The sequence below is a fragment of the Octodon degus genome, unplaced genomic scaffold (assembly GCF_000260255.1).
Source record: "Octodon degus isolate 3935 unplaced genomic scaffold, OctDeg1.0 scaffold00220, whole genome shotgun sequence".
In the NCBI taxonomy this organism is placed as follows: Eukaryota; Metazoa; Chordata; class Mammalia; order Rodentia; family Octodontidae; genus Octodon; species Octodon degus.
Window position 1 is genome coordinate 3,137,454 of NW_004524796.1, and position 20,540 is coordinate 3,157,993.

The following is a 20,540-nucleotide window of genomic DNA, read 5'->3' on the forward strand; positions in this document are numbered from 1 at the left end:
AAACCCCAGTACTTCATGTTAAAAAAAAAGTATCAAGTGTTATATTCTGAACAAGATTTGGGTGAGAAATAGATAATGGATGTGCTTTATAAACTAAAAGTGTTATGCAGATATTACATTTTCTAGAACTCTTTCTTGTGGGTAGACCCAAGAACTGAAATTTCACTTCTATGAAACCTTTTCTAGGGAAGTGAAATTAAACTTTCTTTGACCACTCATGTGCTTTTAACCTTGTACTGCACACACACATATATATATATATACACATGTAGCCTCTCTGTCTGTCTGTCCATCTTTTCCCTGTTTATGCTGGATTATCTTGCAATGCTACATGTTTAAATATTCTGCAATTCAGGGCACTCATTTAATATAGTACCTTTACAAAGAGCCCATGTAAAGCTTCATGAAGTCCCTCATTTTAAGCCAGGCTGATAGCCAATGCAGGTGTATCTTAGGCAGATGTGATTAATGGCAAAAATCCAGAACTGAGGTGAAAATGATGTAAATAAAACAAGAAACCGCAAATGGTATGTGCTCCAAGGATCTCCGTCTCTCAATGTCTTAACTGCAGTCACAAATCCACAAGTCGGAGAGAAGGAAGTGATTCTAATCATGGTGTCATCCACACACAAAAACGCTCTTTTAGGCTTTTGGCCGCCCTGGCCAGGGTTTCTTACCAGCTCCTTTTCTCACTTCATAACATTAGTGATGCCCAGCTTATGCCTGTCCATTACAATTAATAAGTGCCAGGAAGCTGACAAACAGCTTGAAAAAAATTAGTCATCTGCATTTGAATGACAATGGTGCATCCATTACTGGAGTTGCTCGCTTTTGCATAATTTGTAACTTTAAAGGGATTAGACTTATCAAATTTTCACTTTCATCTGTGACTTTTAAACACTGCACATAACAAAGTCTGTTAAAAATAAGAAAAGTGTCCTAGATGGGAGGCAGGAATGATCAGTTTTCCAAGCCTTTCTGTTCTATTTTTATCCTGACATTGCTCCCTTTTAAGGAAGTAACATTTTTGTTACTTTTTATTTGAAACCTTTTATAAGCCAGACAGAGCCTGAATGGATACATTGTATTGTTTCAGTGTGCAATGTGCTAACTCAATTAGCATGGGTTATAAAGAATTAATATAACGTTCTCAAGGGAATTATGATTAGGTAGATGTTGTCTTTGTATGTTAAAATTACCAAACTGTATGCTGTGGCTGAAAGCACTTTAAAACAGACCAGTCATCATTCTTCACTGATTGATTTATACAGCAAATGTTTTTAAGTTCAAGCTAAAGGCCAGACACCATGCTCAGCATAGAGGACACTAAAATGAATAAAACTCAGTTGCTGCTCTCAAAGAACTGTATATAGTGTGGCAAGAAATAGTAAAACTAGGATTTGATGTTCTACATTTTTTGAAATGAATGCACCCTATCATTTGAACATTTAATTCAAGCTTCACTTGCCTTCTAGCTACAGCTATAAGCAGTATTAAAATTTGTTTTCATATTTTATAATCTCTTTTTTAAAAAATGCATGAAAGATAAAATTCTATTTACCAAATGGTCATAATTGAAAGGAAATGAACAAAAAATTACGTATGTTCTAAGATATTATCTGGATGCCAGGAAGGAAACAATAAGTGTCACCCAACCCCCAATTTTTAACAACCATGCCAGAATTTATCATTCAACAAGCATGTGTTGTTTAACTTCTGAGTGTCACCAGCTAAACTATCAGCCTTCAAGGGGCAGTGACCTGGTCCTTGCGGGTTTAGCGGGCACAAAATAGAAGTTTGATTCATATTTTATTGAGTAAATATTGAAAGAGCTTTGGGGGCAATTTGCCAGATTATTGGTAAGACCTGGTCAATAAGCACAGTTCCTACTCTACAGAGCATGCAATCTAGTCTAGATATAAGGTTACCTCTGCAGCTTGAACACACTGTCAAGGAAACAGTGATTAGGCGAACAGAGCTTTAAGGGAGGCACTGTCAAGGGAACATTGGGCTGAAGACTTTACCTGCAAAGCTTTAAATATGATTTCTTCCATGTTCACATACATGCACCAACACACATATGCCATCACTGTTGCTTGTTATAAATGAACTTTTCTTTTGCTTAAACCAAACATCCAAGGTGCTGGGGAAGCTCCTAGTTATGGCAGTGATGTAGACAGGGTCCTTATCCTCTGCTGTCTGGCCACCACCCATCCTGAAACACAGCTTCTCAGCTCCGTACTCGGCTGCTTTTGGAAATGGACCACTCTCCTTGCTTTTAAATCATTGCAAATATACACTCAGTCCTTGTGTTTAACATTTAATAAAATGTAATTAAAATAGCATTAACATAAAAGGTTAGGAAAAAAATCAACTTCAGGTATTATTCAATCTTTACATCAAGACATTTGTTTGAAACCTGCATCAAACCAGTGAACTGTAGAGATGGGTTTACAAGAAAATGCACCACCATAGTGGAATTCTACTGCGAATAAACTTCTGCGTGTATACTTTAGAATACACACCTAGCACATTTTATTGTTACAAAATACTAAGGGCGACTGAGAAAGTGTGTTGGACAGAGATTTGCAATGTGATGTTTGTCGAAATGAAATGCAGCCTATGATATAAAATGAGCCAGAGGAGGAATGTGCAAATTCCCTTTGGACTGGTAGTGATCCTCCTGTCTCAGCCTACCTCAGGCTGGGACTAGAGGCGTGCGCGCCCACGCCACGTTTTGGGGGCGGCACTGTATGCAGTAGGGGGATCGAACTTGGGACCTTGCTCTTGCCAGGCAGGCGCTTATGCCGCCCAGCTATTTCCCAGCCCCAGGATCTTAAGGAACTATTTCTTTTATCCAAAATGTCATACTAAGACTTGCTAATTCTGTAGAAAAAGAGTCAAATCTGTGCGGACAGGAGTGCTGCTGAGCAAAGACCACAGCAAACAGAAGTAGTAAAGGAGCCAGTCAGGTGTGGGCCATTTGGATGGAGTTGGGGAAGCCAGATGCAGACCCGGGAGGGCCCGTAATCCCTAGTTCGTCAGCCACTGGCTTGTTACTGACCCCGCGCAGAGAGCTCTCCGCAGACACCGCCCGGGATGCGGGGAGCCTTTGTCATCTGAGCCCGTGTTTAGGGAGCCGCCCTCCCCTCGGACGTTAAGGACCTGTTTCTCCTTCCTACCCGCCCGATGGGGCGCTCCTAGAGAGCAGTAGGAGCTGCGCTCCGCCGGAAAGAAGCCACCTCCGGGCGCCAGGCCCGGCTCTTGCGGCTTTGAAAACTTTCCAGCGCGCGTGCCACGGCGCCGCGCGGGGCCGGCTGGATCCACCGCGCACGCCTCCCGCGGAGAACTTTCTGCGCCCGCGGCTGTCACTCGGCTCCCGACGCCTCCCCCTGGCTCGCGCTCCCGAGCGCCTTCCTCCACATCCCTCTCCCCCTCCGGGCGGGCGAGGACTTCTCGGGCCGCACTCGGGTCTTGGTCGTCGGCCCCGCGGGGAGCCGGTCCCACCGCCCGCGCCACCGGCCCGCGCGTGTCACTCGGCCACATGGCCCGGCGCCGTCCCGCGCTCTGAGCGCCCCGCTGCGGCCCGAGACCCGGCGGACCCGGAGAGGAGGGGACCCGCCGCAGGGGCCGGCCTCGAGCCTCCAGCCGACTTTTGCCAATGGTCCAAAGCGACACGGCCAAGTCGCCTCCCACGGCGGCGGCGCAGGAGATCCAGATGGAGCTGCTGGAGAGCGCGGCGCCCGCGGGGGCGCCCGGAGCACAGGTAGCGACCGCGCGGCGCCCCCGGCTCTCTCGCTGAGCCGCCTCCTCTCCCGCCGCCGGCCTCGCCTCTCCTCCCGCCGGCTGCGCGCGGCCACCTCCTCTCCCGCGCCGCCGGCCTCCGAGGCTGGGGACCCTGCCCCTCGGCGCCCTCCGCGGCTCCTCTCCGGCTTCCATTTTTCTCTGCTTCTGCAAAGCAAGTGGGAAGGGGCGGGGGAGACCTGCGGGTCCCCGCTCCAGGCGTCTCCCGACTGCAGTGTTCGGCCCCCCTCGCCCCTGCCAGGGACGGAGGTGCATGGCCAGTCATGGACCAGGCGAGTGGACCGGACCTGCTCAAGATCGTGAGTCCGGGGCGCGGGAGGGGGCTCCGCCTCCCCGGACTCCGGCCCTTCTGGCCCAGCTTGGGGCCGGGGTGCGAGCGGGGTGCGCGAGAGACCTGGCAGAGGCGGGTCGGAGATGGTGGGGTACTGGGGCCCCACGAGGTGTCCAGAGAGCGGCCGGGGTCGCCACGGCCACCTGGAGAATGTCAGCGGTTATCCCCTCGGGACACTCAGCAGGGCTTGGCTGGACCCCTGCGTCCCTGTCCTTAAGGGAGAGAGCGAGGTGGGGAGTAGAAAGTTTTTATTTTTCCATTTCTCTTGAAATGTTAGCCATATCGGGGAGCGCCCCGGATCCCCTTCCACTACGAGTATTCGCAGTTGCTGGAAAAATTCTGCCTGGCTGCTTGTTGTGAAATAGGAGAAGTCAGTAGTAGGCGTTGGGCGACGGTGAAGTGGCTTTTACGTAAGGCTTTGGCAGGTAGCTTGGATTACACACACCTCCAGGTCTCGCGGTAAGGAGTCTCTCAACTTTTATCCTAGCAGGGAATTGACTTCAGAGTCCTAGCTTTGGACTGGTTGTGGAGAGCAGCGCAGGGCTGAGGGTCAAATTTCAAGCTTCATTGTGGAGGCTTGTCTTTGCTTAAAGGCTTGGGCTTGCTGGTTTCAAGCCTACGTTTGCCAGCTTGTGAATTGTGGCATGACATATGCGTGTGCACATATACTCGTGCACACATGAAATGCACTACAGGGAGGATGCAAGTGTGACATGGTAATAGTAGGATGGGAACGAGTCGAAGGTTGCAACTGTTCTGTTGCTGTTTTGATAGGTGGAAATGACTAAATATTCTGATACCCATAGTCCTCATGGTCCAAGGGGCATGCTGGTTGAGCTTTATTGAACTTTCTGTGAACCCTAGGAAATAAATTTGCTATTTTAAAACATAATTTGATTTGAGATGAGGGGAAGAATGTAGAAACTTGGGACTCATACAGTCAGAAATCCATTTCTCTTGTAGTGGTAATACATCCAGATGTTAGTACATCCTGGTCTTGTTGCTGTCACAAGCAGAGCTGGGACATGTAACTAACCAGCTGCACTCCCATTAGCCTCTGCCAGAGGATCTGAATTCTAACCCCACATTAGTTTTTCACTCCTGATTTTATCTAGATGCTTGGCCGGCTAGATGACTGGGAAAATGTACTCGGAGACCTCAGTTGTTCCAGGATGAAGGTCTTGAATATTGATAGAGGAAGGGACTTTTCAAGCTGCTTTTTTCTTTTATTTTCCTTGGAGATTTTTTTTTGAAGAAAGTTTTTATTTCTATGATAAAAATAGTTCCCGAATTGTTGAAAGATCAAAGTGAAAGCTAGCATAAAGCTGGACTGCATTCAGATCAGAGATTCTAATTAGTGATTTATATAATTAATCACACATCAACAAAGCATTATGCAGTTGTGCTATGGAAATGATTCCAATGTGAGAAGCAGTTTCTCCCTTTGAGCATACATTCCAGTAGCTGTAGGCGTAAGGATGGTTTAGCAGTCACATGATAGGGGTCTCTAAGTAAATATTATTAAAAGTGACAGGTACTGTAATTTTGAGTAATCTACAGGAGCTTCATAGAAAAGTGGCATTTGAAAAGAAACTTGAAAGGTGGATGATATTTCCACACAGATGTTAAGAGATGTTAGGGAGCAACACCTGAAATTCTCCTAGAAGTTGGAAGTCTTAGTCATAGATACCTTTCTAATCCCTGTTTCAAAGAGTGTGGAAATCGAGACATTGGGTACAACTGGGCATCAGACTGAGGAGATTTGAGGCCACATCTTGGACAGTTTGGAAAACCTAGTGCAGTAGTGGAAAAGCTTTGGAAAGGAGTCATGGTACCTTACTGGATACCTCCACTTGAGAATGTCTTGTAGAATGGTGGTGAGTCCAGAGGTGGAGGTGGACTCACTAGAAAAGGAGATCTATCCAACAGTTTGGTCCAGAGTTAATAGGACGCCACCTTTTTAGAGATGAAAATACCATGAATACAATAGGTCTACATATAGACATTTCCAACATCAATCTACAGGACTTAGCAGCCAACCACATAGATACTAGGTAGAGAGGGTGAAGAGAGAAATAGATTTTTATAAGGTAAGTAAGGTACAAATATTCTGCGGTAACAATATTTGTTTCTGCTTTCGCTGACTTCCAAAACTGAAAGCAATTTTACTTGAATCCTGTTCACATCGCAGCCATTATTTGAAGGCAACATTGCCTTGTTTACTTTGTATCTATAAATCCTGGCATCCTGGGTCTTGTGTGAAACTTGGCAAGGCCAACCATTCTATGTATATTTGGGCAGAACTGACCAGCCATAAAATTGCAGAGAATCGAGGTTGTTTTAGGAACACTCACCCTTTGTTTGAAGCCCTGATGAAGAGTAATTCCAATAAAAATGGCATAGTAAATGGAGCCTCTAAGTAATTCTGGTTTCTAAGAAGTTCTTGTCTCCCTCAGGATTACAAGTTTTATATGAACAGTGCAAAAGACAAAGGTTCACAAACCATTCCCGTTTATTTATTTGAACCAATAATCCTGTGTGCGGGACTCAACCATCTTTATTCCTTTTTGTTGTGCCTTTTCAGTGTGACTCCTCACTGAGTAGGGCGTGATACTTATACAGTATGTCTATTGGAGAGCCTCAGTTTAAAGTTTGGGGCTGGTCATTCTCCAGAGTGGAAAAGCTGCTGGATAAAGGCTAGGTAGAAGGAAAGCAGGTGACAGGGACTGAAAATGGGAGATTGACAGAAGAGGAAGTAGAGGAGGAACCAGAGGCCTCCAAAAGACTGTAACCAGCACCTCCAGTCACATCTGAAAAGGAACAGACAGCAGGCACTGGCCCAGTTTGCTCTGCTCCTAGCAACTGCTCTCAGCTGGTTGAGCCCCAGCCCAGCCAAGCCCACCAGCTGCTTTGCAAGCGCCTTGCAGCCTGGTACAGCAACAGGTATCCTACGTGCTGCAGCAGAGGCTTAATCTGAAAAGAGCAGCAGCCTGTTTCCTGTAACTGTGAACCCAGGCAGCACTTTTCCTGAAGTTTTCTTAGGTCTTTGGTACAAGTTAGTCTTGTGTAATCTCTAAGTGCGGGAGTCCAAGTTGCTGTGCTCTATGTTTTGTTAAAACTTTCACTCTTCATCACCAGCTGTCTTCCTGTTGAAGGGTGTTTTTGTTCCAGGGCTGCATGGAGAAATGCAAACACAAATGCTGATCAGTATTTCTAAGTGTATCTTCCAATCTGAGTGATTTAATGTCTAGCTGTTCTGGTAGTTTTGTGCTTCTTTTCTGGTGGTCTTTCCTTCTTATGTATAGACTAAGGTTACTGGTTGTTGAATCTAACTGCTGTACTTTATACAGTACGCAGCATTGGCCTTTTCAAGAAAAAACCAAGCAAATGTATTAACCTTGTAGGGGAGAGTGGGTAGGTAGCACCCTGCGGTCTTGCAGCTGTAGAACATATCTACACAGCATTCTACAAATACTGTATGGCAAATGCTCTTACTTTTGTAACTATCAAAAGTTGGAATCTGTTATAGTACTACTTATAGGAACTGAGTCTTTCTTAGAGAGTTTCCTGAACCCAGCAGGAGGTAGATTATAGAAAAGACAGTTTCTCCCTGGTTATTTCCTGTCCTTTTCATCACTGGTCTAACATTGGAAGAAAACATGATGAGGGGAGGGGTGCAGAAGAGAAAGGGGAGATAGAGAAGAACCGAGCTGTGTCATGTCCATGTACCGACTCTGCACAATTAATGCAATCCTTGTGTGAGCATGTACTAATAAAAATAAAAATTAAAATAAGAACTTCAGCAACAATGTAGGTCTCTTCTCTAGTCTCACCACTCTTCTTTCCCCTACCTGTATCCCATGCTCTCTGTACCACCTCCTGACTCCTTTTTGCTCCTGTGTAAATAGACACATACAAAGCCCAAGTCTCTATTTTTCCCTTTCCAGAGAGAGGTAATCTCAGCTACTTCTCACCTAGTAAAAGACTCGGCAACCTTGTTCACAGTAAGCTATTGGGAAATGAGATTTAATGGATGATTCCTCTGGGTAGTTTTCGTTTTGTTTGCTTTGGCCTACAGGATGAGAAAAACTGCAATCTAAAAGGATAAAAAAAAAAAAAAATCAATGAGTAGAAACTGACAGGATGAAAACTCATTTTAGGCATCAACATTTTTGCTCATAGGGAGCAATTTGTAGGTAGGAAAACTGTCATTTGTGACCCCACAGCATAGAGGCAGCCTCAGTCTTACTGCTGTCCCCAGGGGCTACCAGGACAACTTTGTGTTCCTCATTGAAATCTCCAGTCAACTGACAGCTTTCTGTAATTCACTCCTCCTTTCTCCTTCAGTCATTCAGAAATCGGATTTTAATTCCCTATGAAAGCATGAATATTTATTTTCTGATTTTAACACTAGACATAATTTTCTTAAAGCTCTGCAGTGGTAAGAGTCATACTAATATGATATTGACACAACAAGGAATTTTGACTATAACTTTAAATGTCTTCCTTAGAATTTTGTGGAAATTTCTTAAGTCTTTGTGAAATCTTAGTTTAGTGTGACTAAAAAAATTTAAATCTATGGGTTTTTTCCATTTTAATTGTGTAATACACTTTTTTTTATTAAGCTCTAGATAGGACACAAAGTAATGACCTTTGGGGTTGTTCTAAAAGCAACTTAGGGATCTGTATATGCCAAGAAAAAATCTATACACATACCTTTGCCCCCTGGCCAAATAAATGCCTTTCTTTCCTTCCTTTCCTCTTATGCCAGGGCTGCTATAATACTTAACTCTTTCAGATATTGGGTATTTATATATTTAGAGTTGCTAAAATATTTAGAAAAATGATTGTGCATGACATTAGCTACATTTGAAACTAAAAAATAAGAAAACTGTGCTACCTTCCCAAATATTTGAACATTTAATTTTACCTATCTTTTCATACTAAGGGATGTTTTGTGTTCATTTTTCCCCCTATACCTTCAAATGAAATGCTGACGTTCTTATTCCTTATTTTTAAGGACTTATACCAACATGGGCATGGGGGGGAACCCAAGTCATTTCTGTAAGATGGTCTTAATTTTAAATATGCACTGGATTAAAGAAAATTTAATTGCATAACAGCAGTATAAATTTTCACCATTTTCTAAAGTACATAAAAATAGACTGTGAGCTTCAAGAGATGTCTTAAATTTATTTTTCTTTATCCTAGATATTATTATACAAAATAACTTAGAGTGGTTGCTACATAGCTTTAATAAAAGAACACTTGAAAAGAAAAATGCTGAAATGAGTAGACTAGCAGAATAATAGTATAATTTAGTATATTTATCTATTTTGGCTTTTGATAGTTGAGTGAAATAAATTAGATGCACAAGTTTAACTACTGTATGATTTCTATGAGAACCCTAAAATATAAATGAAGAGCAAAATAAAAGATAATAGGAAACAGGAAGATAGTCCTTTCTCAAATGAGGAGATCAAAAGATAGGAAGGTGTAAAGAACCTAAAGTGTGTTAGGCACATGCACCAGTTTTCCATGATGAAGGTGCTGCAATCATTATGTACTGCAAATATATACTAATAAACATTTTTTAAAAAATATATAGTGAATAAGAATTGCTTATAGCATTATTAAGGCAGGAAAAAGTTAATATGTAAATATATTACTCTTCAAACATTCGAGTGATTGAAGGACTATATTTTTCTCAAAACTATCACCACTTGGCATGTGATTCAGTGTAAATATTTCAAGTGTGTAAACTATGTCTTTGTACAGTGGAAAACATAATTCCTCACATAGACCTTGTATGGGTAGCTAAGGGCACCTGAAATAATATTTGTAGACAGTATTCCCAGTGGGCTGGGAAAATTGAAGTGAATTTTTTTGTGTCCAGCTTCTTGCAAGAGCAGTAGCCTCTCTGGGACTCCGTGATGCCTACATCATGTGGCTCTCCCTAGGTGGGTTGTGCAATTGTGAGCAACGCTGAAACAGTATAAGCTGTCCACGCACAGGATTGGAAAAGATTTGTCCTTAAAGGGCTGAAATCAACCAAAGTAGCCTTGTAAAAACACAATCTTTCACACATTTCAAAATGACACCAGAAGAAGGAATGACAATCAGATTATATTCTATCTTTGTTCTCTAGAATTTATGTTCCTCATGAAGACAAATGATACTGCATTCAACAGTATCTTTAACGTAGATTTCTCCCAATCTCCCCAAACAAAACATGGTAGGGCCAAGGGTGGCGGTACGAGTTTATAATCCAGCACTGCACAGGCTGCAGGTCCAGGAGTTTGAGGCCAGCATGGACCACGTGCAAGACCCTGTCTCAAGACCTGCAAAATAAAAAAAAAAAAGGAAAAAAATCCAAACAAACAGAAAACTTAAAAATGCTTTTGAAGAAATAAGTATTTTTCTAAATGAAATCATGTAATTTTTTAATTTTTGGATTTTTATACTTTACTGGGGTCAGGCCTTGAGAGATATTTCTGCTGGAACCTTTATTATAATAATTGGAAAAGGAAGAGCGTTGTTAAAAGAATGTTATTTTTCAACAGTTTACTGAATAATGTTTATGTGGGCAAGAAGAATAGGCTGTGAAGTGAAGAGAAGCGTGTACATTACATTATGAAAGCCCAGCCTAGCCTGTCTTTCCTTTTATGAATTTGAGAGTTAATTAAATGCCATGGAAACACATTTCTATTATATAAATCCCTTAGACACTTGGAAGAGAACAAACATATTTAAGAAAAAAAAATTTGTTTCAATATTACACCACTCTCACTGATTGCAAATTCATCTAAATTACTTGTAACACAATGTTTGTAATAGATTTCAGCTTGGCTCGGTGCTACATATATTATGCCTTCTATATTTTTATTTTAATGAAAACTGCATGAATATATAAAAGTAAGTAGCATTTTTTGCTAAAAATATTTTTTGCCTTTATATTCTTTATTATTCTATATTAAACTTTAATACAGTCCCCCATTGTTTCCCTTATATTTGCATTTTTCAAGTGCTACTATTTTTTTTAATTTTAGTTTATTAGTACATGTTATAGGTGCATAGTACACGATGCTTACATTCCTCGTGGGAAGCTGGTACAAGGGATGAAGTAGCATTTTTAAATCTAACTGTGACGATTTAAAAGAGTAAATTTTTTTTTCCAGAACCAAGAACTGAACTCAGGGCCTTCATATTGAGCCAGTCCTTTTTGAAAAAAAATTTTTGAGACAGGGTCTTGCTACGTGGCTCAGTAGCTGAGGCTGGGCTTGAACTTGTGGAAGGCAGCTGTGCTCACCACTGTACCACCAATGCAGGCGAGGCTTGAATTTAGGATTCTCCTGCCCCCACGCTCCTACCACACTGGGATTAGAAGCTCGTGCCATCATGCCTCACTTTAAAAAAAAATAAAATACAAATTCTGCTAATCATGTTATAGCTTTGAGTTGTAATGAAATCTCTATAAGCCCACTAATTCTTATCATATTACATATTCAACTCACTGTATCCCCTCCCTTTCTAATCCTCATGTGGGCTTCACATTTTATATTTTATTTTGAACCCTTATCCTATGCTAGATGTCATTCTCAGTGCTATAAATACATCATTTTATTTAACACTTTGCCCTATTGACTATTAAGTTACTTAATAATCTTATTTTAGAGATAAGAAAAAGGGAACTTGGAAAGGAATTTCTCTCAAGTTCTCCAACCTAGGTATACTTTAAAGAGTACTTTTGGAACTAGATTTCATTTTAATATTAGCATTCATTAATTGCTATAAATTCCTCTGTGCTCAAAATTATACATTCATTTTCAGAACTCTGAACATAAATTTTAGTTTTATTTTTTGTTTTTTGGTACCCGGGATCAAACCCAAGACCTTATGCTTGCCAGGCGGGCACTTATGCTGCTGAGCTATCTCCCTGGCCTTCAGTGTAAATGTTAGATATATTGAAAAAATAAGTTTGTTTATAGATGCTTGTGCTTGCCTGAATCCTGTTATTGAAATAAATCATCTTATCTTTAATATCTTCTTATTAAGTGTTTATTTTTAAGCCCTTCCTTTTTATTGCTTGATGCTTAGTAGCTTTTGTTGCTTGGCTGCTAATACATTTGCAGATAGTGTAAGTGGCTCAGTTCAGGAGTTATTAAATGCTTTATGTAGAAACTTCTTTTCCCCATATATTTACGGATTTAAAATTTTTGTGATTCTACTAACGTTAATTTTCCAAAGATGCCCGGCAATTTATTGCTTGTTTTGGCCTTTGACATGTTCAAGGACTAAGCCTAGATTCCTGTGACAGGGTCTACCAGTAATTCCACTTGTACTTTCTTTTCGCTTTTTTCCTGTAGACACATGGAAAAGGAGCCCGAAGGAAAAGCAGGTTCAAAGGATCTGATGGAAGCACTTCATCTGACACTACCTCAAACAGTTTCGTTCGTCAGGTAAAGAAGCTCTTAAATTCATGAGAAGTGCATTGAGATAAAATCCTTAAGATTTACATAGTATTTTTTTTTACTTCAAATTGAGTGAAACTTGTGCTGCTCAATGTCGTAATGAAAATATTTATATTTTAAGTGAGCCTGTGAATAATAATTGCATTCTTTCTTGGCAACTTAAGGAAAAACAAGTTTAGAGCGCATAAAGGAGGATTTTTTCATAAGAGAAGGATCTGCAAAAAGAATGATTACAGGTTTGGGTTTGGGTGGATTTTAGAGGAGAGCAGAGGTGTCCATGTCCCCAGTGATGGGGTTCAGAGACTGATATTCCTCTCATTTGAGTTTTCTTCCTGTCCTTTTCTCTTTGAGCTTGGGTTGAGAAAGAGAAAAATTATTCTTGTACTTAAAATGGCTGAAGGTTCCAAAGTTTAAAAAATAATAATAATCCTGAGATGCTTTTGAGTTATAATTTAAATGGTTACTGTCCTTGGAGACGTAGCCTTCATCTTGGTTGTGTGATGTATTCCTGACCTGTTTCTGGAAAGTTCTGTCAGAGACAGTCTCTTCTTGATGACAGCTCATGACCCAGAACAAGGGTTGTCAAGTAGAAGAATTGCCTTATTTGGGGTGGCATTTTCCCCATTACCTCTCAGGTCCTTCATTGTAGCCCGAGGTTCCACCTCTAACTCCTGTTTGCTTGGCAGGAAGGTTTTCTCTATCCTTGCTGACTTTTGGGTCCTATCTCTCCACCCTGATGGAAACTCCAGACTCCTTGCAGCACTGTCCAAGGGCTTTTCTCCTGTCTGTTTCCATCGTTAGCCAAGGTTGGCTTGAACCATGAGCCTTGTCTAGGTGTGGTGTTGATGAGGATGTCCATGTTAGCTTGTGGCTGCTGTGGCTTATACTTCCTCCTGTGGACAGAGGGTGATTCCTACCCAGCCATCAGCTTCCTTTTTGCATCACTTACGTATACCCATGGTGCATCTGAGCAATGATTAGGCCACTGGGAAAGTTTTGCTTCTTCTGTATCCAAATTGGGGATTGGTTGGGTTGTAGGAAGGTAGAAAAAGAGAGTTGGTTTAGAAGGACCAGAATTTGTTTGCTAAGAAAGATTTAGAATGAAAAAGATAAAAACTAAGGAAAGCCCACTGTTGGAGCAGAGTTCTAATGGTGCCAAGAAGTTGAAAAATGGAAAGACAAGCCAAGGCTTGTGCCCAGGGAGCCCATGGCATGGGCATTAGTCTGACATTGTCACAGGAAGAGCAGATGTCATGGCCCTGAAGATGGATGAAGACCTTGGGACGTAGTCACATAGACTGGGTGAGTCAGTGAGGAGGAAGTTGCCCAAGGCCATTGCTATTTCAAGCTTCTGTATCTACTCAGCCTCTGAGGTGAGGAGACTGAATCTGAGGTGCTCCTCCACAGTTTTGAGTCATCATATCAGGACAGAAAACTGCTTGTCTGAGGCAGAAAAAAGAATGCACAAAAAGCCTCTGGACAAACAGCAGATGCAGTCGAGCAACAGATAATCCCAAGCAGCTTGGATCGATAGCATGGACCGTAAAACTTATGTTTTGGGTGAGCAAGGTGTTATGGATAGAAATTAATAGTGTAAAGCCCATTATTGCTCAATTAAGTTGGTACAACACAGTCTTCGAAAGGTAATACCTGAACACCACTTTCCAACTATTCTTTTGGCTGTGTTTCTCTTTTGTGAGATTTTGAAAACTCAACAGACAAGGCTAGGAAGGGTCACAGCACTGCATATAAATGAACTGGAGCTTGCTTCCTCTCATAAAGTCTGACATTGTGTTCTTACTAACATATGTTTCGGGACACAATTATAAATGACAAAGAGAACTGTTAAGCTATTCAAATACAGATAGAGATTAAAACGTATGTGAGAGTCTAAGAAAAAAAAATAATAAAAATCCCCAAAAGTAAAAGCAGAGATTCATATTTGAGAATGTCAATAAAAGGAGAGGCTCACTATGGCATGAGTTTTCTGGCAGTATGACACAAATAGGTCATCAAAAGCCTTAAAGTTTCAGCTTGGATCATGGTAGAAGGCAGATCAACATTTTGGACAAGAATTTGTACTGAAAATTTATATTTTTCCTTTGATAGTTTAATCTTTAATGAAACAGAATTTTTATGTTGCTACCATTTGAAAATAGGCTGCCACACATGGCTAGATTATTTATTTATTTATTTATTTATTTATTATAGATGTATTTAGTATAAAGTCTACAGGGTCTCACTATATAGATTGAACTCACAGTGATTCTCCTGTTTTCAGACTCTCAAGTGCTGGGATTATAGGCGGGCGCCACCATGCCCAGTCTCAAATTGCAGTCTCAGCATGCCTCTGGGGACGGGGCTGACACGGCATGCCGGGGATTGAACCTCGGCCACTGCACTCTGCCTAAGCAGGTGCTTTAGTCTGCTGAGCTACCTGGCCAGCCCCCATGGCTAGATATTTAAAAGAAGCAGATTCTTGAGAATATTTGCAAAAATGCCTGGCTGGTACAAATAAGATGTTGGGCTATTAAAATATAATTGAAAAGAATAACTTTAAAACATATTGTTTTTAGTGTAATAGATTTTGTTAAATGATTTGTTTTTTATTTTTTAGCCATTTATTTATTTATTTATTTATTTATTTATTTATTTATTTGGTACAGGGTCTTACTGTGCAGCTCAGACTTGTAGTGACTTGTTTCGATGTATATTTACTAACCTCTGTAGCTAGGGCATGTATGTAATTAGAAAAGATTTTGGTCAATATACTTAGGCCTTCTTTAAAACTATCAAAATGGGGTTCATTTTCTTTGGATTAAAATTATTTATATAAAATTATATAATTTAGAACACCTCAGAATTCTTTCACAAATAGTATATTATATATAAAGGCTTAAAAGTGGAAAATACTTTTAAGTATATTTAATACTTTTAGGTAGTCATCATAATACTGAAATATACAAGTTTTATTGGTCTGCTTTGTGAAATTGTACATAAAGAACAAACATTACAAATCACTTTAAAAAATAAAAGACCATCAGAGTTTGGTTTTGGCTATTTTCCCTGAGAACTCACATGTAGACTTTCAACGTGTATTTGGAGGTAGGGTCTTTAGAGGAGTAAGGACAATTGAGATGAGAACTGAGAGACTCTGATTCCATAGGTGCATTGTGCTTGGGAGAAGGTGAGGAGGAGCCACGTGAGCATACAGCAAGGAGACCAGGGTCCAGGATCACCCAGGGGCTGGGGGTGGAGGTGGGGTGGGGCAGCACTGGAAAAAAGATTGGTTAAAAGGATTATGTTATGTCAAAATGAAAATGTAAGTATGTCACATAATGCCATAGGATTGTCCTGCTAGAATGTTGTATATGGTTTCGATTTTTAAATATCTGTGTAAATAATGTCATTAAGCTTCTCTTCTGGAGGTTTAACAACTAAAGCTTGGAGACTAAAAATTAGAGAGATAGATGGGCTAAAAGGATAGCCAATATTTTGGGAGTTTACTCCATCAACTCCTCTGTGGAAGCATCACTCAAATCAATCAGTAAGGGTTGCCCATCCCTCAAATGTCTCTTTTGATCGTTCTCAGTTTGTATTACCATGTTCCTTGCTAAGGTAACCACTGTGCTTCTTTCTGATGCCATACATTAGTTTGACCTATTTTTCAAGTTTTATATAAATTATATCATTTTATACCTAAAATCTTACATTCAATCTTATGATTATTGTTATCTACATTTTAGTACCTACTTGATTTTTTTTCACCGTACAGCATTCCTTTGTGTGGTTGTGCCACAGTTGATGGATGTGCTTCCTGTTGACAGTCTTTGGATTGCTTCTAGTCCAGGTAGAAGGGAGTGCTACTGCTTTACAAATTCTTGCATGTACCTTTGGTACACGGGCACTTTTAGTCAACGGGTGGAGTTCCTGGATTACTTAGGATGTATTTGTTCAGCTAACGTGAGCAGGTATGAAACAGTTTTCTAAAGTGGTTGCACCACTTTGCTTTGCCACAAGCAGCATAAGGTGTTTTCAGTTGGCTGCATCCTAGCCAACATTGACATGGGTGGACATTCTTCATCTTAGTATTTTAACAGTGTAGAGGGAGCTAATTGCAGTATGAATATCTATCTCCGAATGACAAGGCCACAAGTTCCCTGTGTGCCATGTCTGATGAACATAAGAACGAGACATATAAATGTGTATAATCTGAAAGATCTTAAAGGGATATTCTTTCACACTTTGTAGTAAATATCCCACTTATTTCATTTACTCTTCTCTTCTTGGAACAAATACTCAGCACCCAAAATGAAGGAAGGAAAGGTTTATTAAGCTCACAGTTAATGGAGGTTTCAGTCCATACTCAACAGGCTCAAAGGCAGAGTGGCACATGACAGTGGCAAAGAGGAAGAAGAGCCAAGGGAGGAGTGGCAACAAGAGAAAGTCTGTATCTCTTAAATTGCATTCAGGCTATCCACCTCAGCTAGAAGTAGCACTCACACCCATAATCCCAGCAGAACTAAGATTCATAATTCTAGCCTTGATCATGAATGAATCCCAAATTATAGAAGTCCCGGCACCATGACTGCATGAGGCTTTGGGGGAACAACTAGACACAAACCATAACACTATTGGTCATAGTAACTAAATCTATAGCTATTTGATTAAAATTATAGCATAATTATTTTTTTGGAATGTGTTGAAGCACATGGGCATATGTTGCCCATGAAGAAAACCTACAAGTTAAAGGGATAGAATGTATTTACCTACTTTGAAAAGTCATAGTAGTTAATTTTTAGTCATTATCTACATATGATATTCTAACTGAATTTGTTCTTTAAGAATATTCATTAGTAAGGAAAAATGGTTTATAGATTTCTTCTTTAGGCTTTAATCTCAAGATTGGATAAACTGTAATCTCAAGATTATAGCTGCCATGAATAATTTTTCCAGTCGTAGATGACTGTTCCATCTTTTTAATCAAACCAACATTATCTAACCAATTTGTTTGCTTTCTGGCCCTTAATATTATCACTGTATTTGAAGCCAATGTGGGTTTAAAGGCAGCAGTTTAGGGATGGATTTATCCTAGTAGCTTATTCCCCTGGCCCAGAACATCACTTCCGGTCTAGCATCCGAGGTGTAGGCTGTGTCCAGGTCAGCACATGTAGTTAGCTTCTGTTCGTGGGGCCTGTTGGCTGTGCGTGGGAAATGAAGTTGCTGTTGGCTCATCTCTCCATAAGCTTGCAAAGGGGTAGACAAGATAACTGACTGTAAATAGTGACAAGCCAACTTTGCTGGATGATGGAAGATGAAGGGGACTTGTAAAGCACTTCTGAGCATGTTTGGCAGTCATGGAGCTGTGACTAAGGCCCTGGGATGTTCCTCTCTGTGCTGTCCCCTGCTCTGCCTCCTGGCTGTGGTGGTCTGAGCATCTTTGCTGTGTGATGCCCTTCTGTCAGGTTTCTGCCTTGGAGCTGGCTAACCATGGACTGAATGCCCTGAAACATGGACCAGAAATAAGCCTGTTCATTTTTAAGCCGTGTCTGTCAGGTACTTGGCTTCAGCAATGAAAGCTCACACACACACACACACACACACACACACACACCCCTTATTTGTCAAACATTTCAAAGATAAAACTTGTTCCTCCTTTCATTTTCCTAAAGCACTAATTGGAAGGAAAGTTTTTTGCAGTTCATCTGACTGTCTGAGTCTCATTCCTTTATGTTACCAATAAAAACGTTGCCACATACAATGTGTGTTCACTACCCTGAACTTACAACATGCATATTTCTCTTTTAAATAAATTCTGATGTAGTGAGATTAATTTAAGTGTTTTTCATCAAAAAACAGGTCAGTGGTTGAACACCTGAACTCTAAAGCTAAATCTGGATTGGTTGGCCACATATAGCTGGATATTGATGACTAGCTTTGTCTTTATGCAGTCTTTAACATTTGACCTTTACCAAATGCTTTCTGTACATCCCATAGGCAGCTCCATTTTATAGATGACAAGTCAAGTATCTTTTCCATACTCAAAATTTTATCATAAGTAAGAAAGGAATCTGAATCCAGCCCCAACGTCCTTCATTGCAGGAAGTGAGAATGTCTTATCAGTATGCTCTAGATGGCTGATTTTGAAAAAACCATTGCACCCTTCCCCCATCAGAAATGGCTCAATTTTCCAGTTTATGTTCACTGTTTTGATGTGCTCCACTGCTCTTGCTAGTGATGAAGAGGACAATGGGAAGAGTGTTTATTTCTTCCTTCTCTCAAAATGTATAGGTACAAAAATTTGGGTGGATTCTGAGAGCATATCCCCCTTTTTAAATAATCAGAAGAGAACTTAAGTGTGAATCATCTACAACATCACACTGGTATACTTGGAGCTTTGACTGGGGCTGGTACAGCTCATCCACCACCTGGACAGTAAACCTGTGCAAAGTTAGATAAAGCGTGCAACACCTGCTTTTATATCAGTTTTCTTTATTTTTTTGTTTTTGCGAAACTGGGGATTGAACTCAAGCCGTTACGCTTGACAGACAAGTGCTTATTCTACTGAACTCTCCCCAGCCCATCTGTTTCCTTTATTTTATTTTTTAAATTAATTTACTTGTTTATTTTTTCCTATAATTTTATTGAGAAACAAATAGCAATGAGACAGTTTCAAACCAAATTGGTAGGACAGTTTCAATAATTAATACATTGTATACATTCTTCCTAGTGATTAATTGCTGTACAACATGCAGACATGATATCCTATTTACAAACACTATTACAACAAATCCCTCTATTCATTAAGAGAATGTAACTATATATTTATCCTAACCATTTTCAATACACAGATACAAAATGGACATTCATCTGTATCCCCCTTTCTTGTTTAGTTCCATTATTTGAATATTATAGGTGTGTTAACTCAGCAAAATATTCTAAGAGTTCAGTAGTCTATAATAGTATTGGGTCTTCTGCTTCACTGGCAATGTCAGAAATTGTTGACCTGAGTCCCCTACAACTCAGCGTAATACCATGGTTTTACTTCTTATACTTCGTTTTTATACTTTTCTGCTAGATGGTTAAGACCAAGATTAAGCAGGATCTATGCAACAAGAGTTGTAGCTTTTGGGTCTGATAAGGTCAGTGAAATCCCCTCAGGATTTTTCTGAGGTCCTATACCTCAAATTGTAGATCTTTTGTCAGTGTCAGCCATGTTTATGAGTCATGGCCATTGCTTTGCAAATGTGCTCTGTGTGAAAGCCTGAGAGAATGTTTTCTCTCCATGTGACTCTCCTTAGGCACACTCTACATCATCGATCACTTTCCTCTTTGGTCCCATAATCTCTTTGATCAGAAAATTTGGGACACTACTGAGTTAAATGACGTTGCAGTACAAGTTCTCATATGTCCTGAGTCTTAGTTGACCTTGGAAGGCTAGGGCCAAAATGTTGGCTTTCCTTGTGGCCCTTCTTTTTCTCTAATTTTGGCCTGCAAACTTAGGTTATTAACCCTCCAGAAGAGAAGCTTATTGTTATTACCATACAACCTAAGCTGTTAAGCCTAACCTCACTATCTGTCTGAATGTCAAACATCTTAGGCATAATATGGAACAGGTATTTTTCATCAAGTATTGATATGTTGAACTTTAAGTCCCTATAGAATAAGATGAAAAAAATTTAAAAATTAAAATATATTTTACAAATAGGCATAAAGAATTATATAATTCTTATGTTTACACATAAGTCCAGAAATCTAACCATATATAACCTTGAAGCAGGACAGTCCCACAACATTCCTTTTCCTGTCTCCTGCCTTCATTTACCACCCCCTTCTTTTTGAACAATCATCTACCTGAGAGACAGCACAGCAGCAACTGGAATGTCATGACAAGCAGCCCGTATTCAGAAGACCAGAATGACAGGCACTCCAAG

At 40.4% G+C, this 20,540-nt stretch overlaps 1 protein-coding gene across 4 annotated transcripts in view; it reads left to right on the top strand.

The window, feature by feature from the left end:
• The first annotated feature begins 3,582 nt into the window (after nt 1–3,582).
• Nucleotides 3,583–20,540, top strand: part of Cacnb2 (calcium voltage-gated channel auxiliary subunit beta 2) — a 374,901-nt gene continuing 357,943 nt past the window's right edge. For 2 of the 4 annotated variants that reach the window (XM_004645193.2, XM_004645196.2), the window contains exons 1-2: nt 3,583–3,766; nt 12,502–12,594. In XM_004645193.2, the coding sequence (XP_004645250.1) occupies nt 3,662–3,766; nt 12,502–12,594 (198 nt within the window). In that variant the 5' untranslated portion in view covers nt 3,583–3,661. Of the gene's footprint in view, nt 3,767–3,860; nt 4,104–12,501; nt 12,595–20,540 lie in introns of those variants that run through there. The other 2 variants (XM_004645200.2, XM_004645194.2) reach the window with 2 other exon arrangements.